This window comes from Habropoda laboriosa, unplaced genomic scaffold, assembly GCF_001263275.1.
Source record: "Habropoda laboriosa isolate 0110345459 unplaced genomic scaffold, ASM126327v1 scaffold2629, whole genome shotgun sequence".
Taxonomy (NCBI): domain Eukaryota; kingdom Metazoa; phylum Arthropoda; class Insecta; order Hymenoptera; family Apidae; genus Habropoda; species Habropoda laboriosa.
The window spans coordinates 5,303-7,285 of NW_017102647.1; the positions used below are offsets into that span (position 1 = coordinate 5,303).

At 35.7% G+C, this 1,983-nt stretch overlaps 1 protein-coding gene across 1 annotated transcript in view; it reads left to right on the forward strand.

The window, feature by feature from the left end:
- The first annotated feature begins 441 nt into the window (after positions 1 to 441).
- The window catches only part of LOC108578214, an 18,751-nt gene continuing 17,209 nt past the window's right edge, over positions 442 to 1,983 (forward strand). Inside the window, exons 1-2 of the mRNA XM_017941499.1 lie at positions 442 to 733; positions 966 to 1,331. Coding sequence (XP_017796988.1) covers positions 442 to 733; positions 966 to 1,331 — 658 coding nt within the window. The remainder of the gene's footprint in view (positions 734 to 965; positions 1,332 to 1,983) is intronic.

Below are 1,983 nucleotides of genomic sequence, written 5' to 3' on the forward strand. Positions count from 1 at the left end.
TTCTAAGAGAAATACAATATTATGACTGCGCACGGTGACACATAAATCACTTTACCATTTCAAAATTGAATAACGTTTTTTTTTATTACGTGTTTTAAAAAATTTTGTTGCAGATTTTGAAAAATATTTATACCATTTTTCAATAGTAAAGTGATTTATGAATCATCGTGCATATTCTACTTTGGATAGGAAGCTTTTCTATTTTGCTAGAACTTGTATGTTGGAGAAATTTATACATTTTTGCTGCTGAGGTATATTATGTGTACAGTATGAGATTGAAGGATTTTCAAAAAGAAAATATCTTAAGTTGATCGATTCAACGAATTTCGTTCCCAATTCATCTTTTGTTTCAATTATTAGAAACGATACTCGCTAATATTCACATTTATATGTATAATAAAGTACTAATGTTTATACGTTCTTTTTGTAATCCATAGCAGTATGACAACTTTCGATTTCTTTTTAAAGAGCAAGGTGGAGAACAACAATTTCTGTTGCGGCGGTGAACCGCAGAAGCCGCGCGAACCGGAAGTGCACAAAGTACCAGCACTGGGAAGCCCTGCGCTTCCTTGGTCAGGAATCGCGATAGTTGATTTAAAAATTAAAAATATATCTCTGAAGGATTTTAAAGGAAAATACTTGATACTGCTCTTCTACCCCTATGATTTTACATTTATCTGTCCCTCGGAAATGATACAATTTAGCGATCGTATAGAGGAGTTTAAAAAATCAGGTATACTATTTATTCCATGCCTCTTATGTTTAACACTGATCCAGAAATCAGTTTGAAGACATAAATAATCATAACATTATTAATTTTCCTTTAAGTAATTTACAGTTTTTATATTAAACATTTTCCCATTTCCTTCTCATTTCTTTTTTTATTCTAATATAATTATTATCAATAAATGCACAAAATATCGTCATTCTTCCTTTCCAACAACTTTGCTCCGAACTACAAATAGACTGCGAAGTGATAGCGATTTCCACGGACTCACAGTACTCTCATCTAGCGTGGATTATTACACCCCGGAAGCAGGGTGCCCTGGGTGAAATGAGAATTGCTGTTTTATCAGACAAAAGTCACAAAGTATCGAGACTATACGGAGTGCTCGATGAAAAGGAAGAAATATGCCTGAAGGGTTTATTTATCATCGACAAGAAACAATTGATTCGACACGTTGCAATTAGTAAGATATCACTCTCGCGTTCCGTTGACGAAACCCTGAGAATCGTGGAGGCTTGCAAATTCATAGACGAATACGGAGAGACTTGTCCAGCTGGTCCAAGGAAACAATTGAATCCTTTGAACCACAATCTACCTTATTTCAGTACATGACTGATCATATAGTGAAAAATTTTTTTTCAATTTTTCAAATATTGTATTTTTCTCCAATCATTGGATTTTTTTTGTTAATTTATTTTAAATTGTATAAAACTTTAGAGAAATGAACGGTGCTTGATTTTTTATAATGTCTTTTCCTTTGTATTGTAAGAGTAACGTTTTGTGGGAGAATAAAGAGTATAGTGATTCTTGAAATCAACTTACTTGTTGGACTAGATAGGAGATTTCATGGGGGTGGCAGTTGGTGTGGCTTCTCCTTGCATGGATAGACGTGCAGGTTTCTGAGCATGCACTATATGTATATTATTGCGGTACATTTAGTTAGACGTAAATAGTCCATAAATATCTTAGGTTAAATGCGTCAAAGTTCAAACATTACGAACGTAAATCTTTCTTGAAAATTCGTACGCCTGTGTTTACTTTTTTTTCTTTTCGTTTTCCTTGGCGCTATCTCTGATAAGGGGGTACTGTGACGACCGCCACGGGGGGTCACGCACTTAGGCCTGTCGACTCTTGGCCCTCGAGGCAAAGAATCGAGAGATGTTTTTCTAAACATCTCCGAGTTTCTTCGTCCTCGAGGACAAGAGTATTGCCTCGGCAATGCAGGCCCGCGCCTCCACTTCCTGGGACTTTCCCAG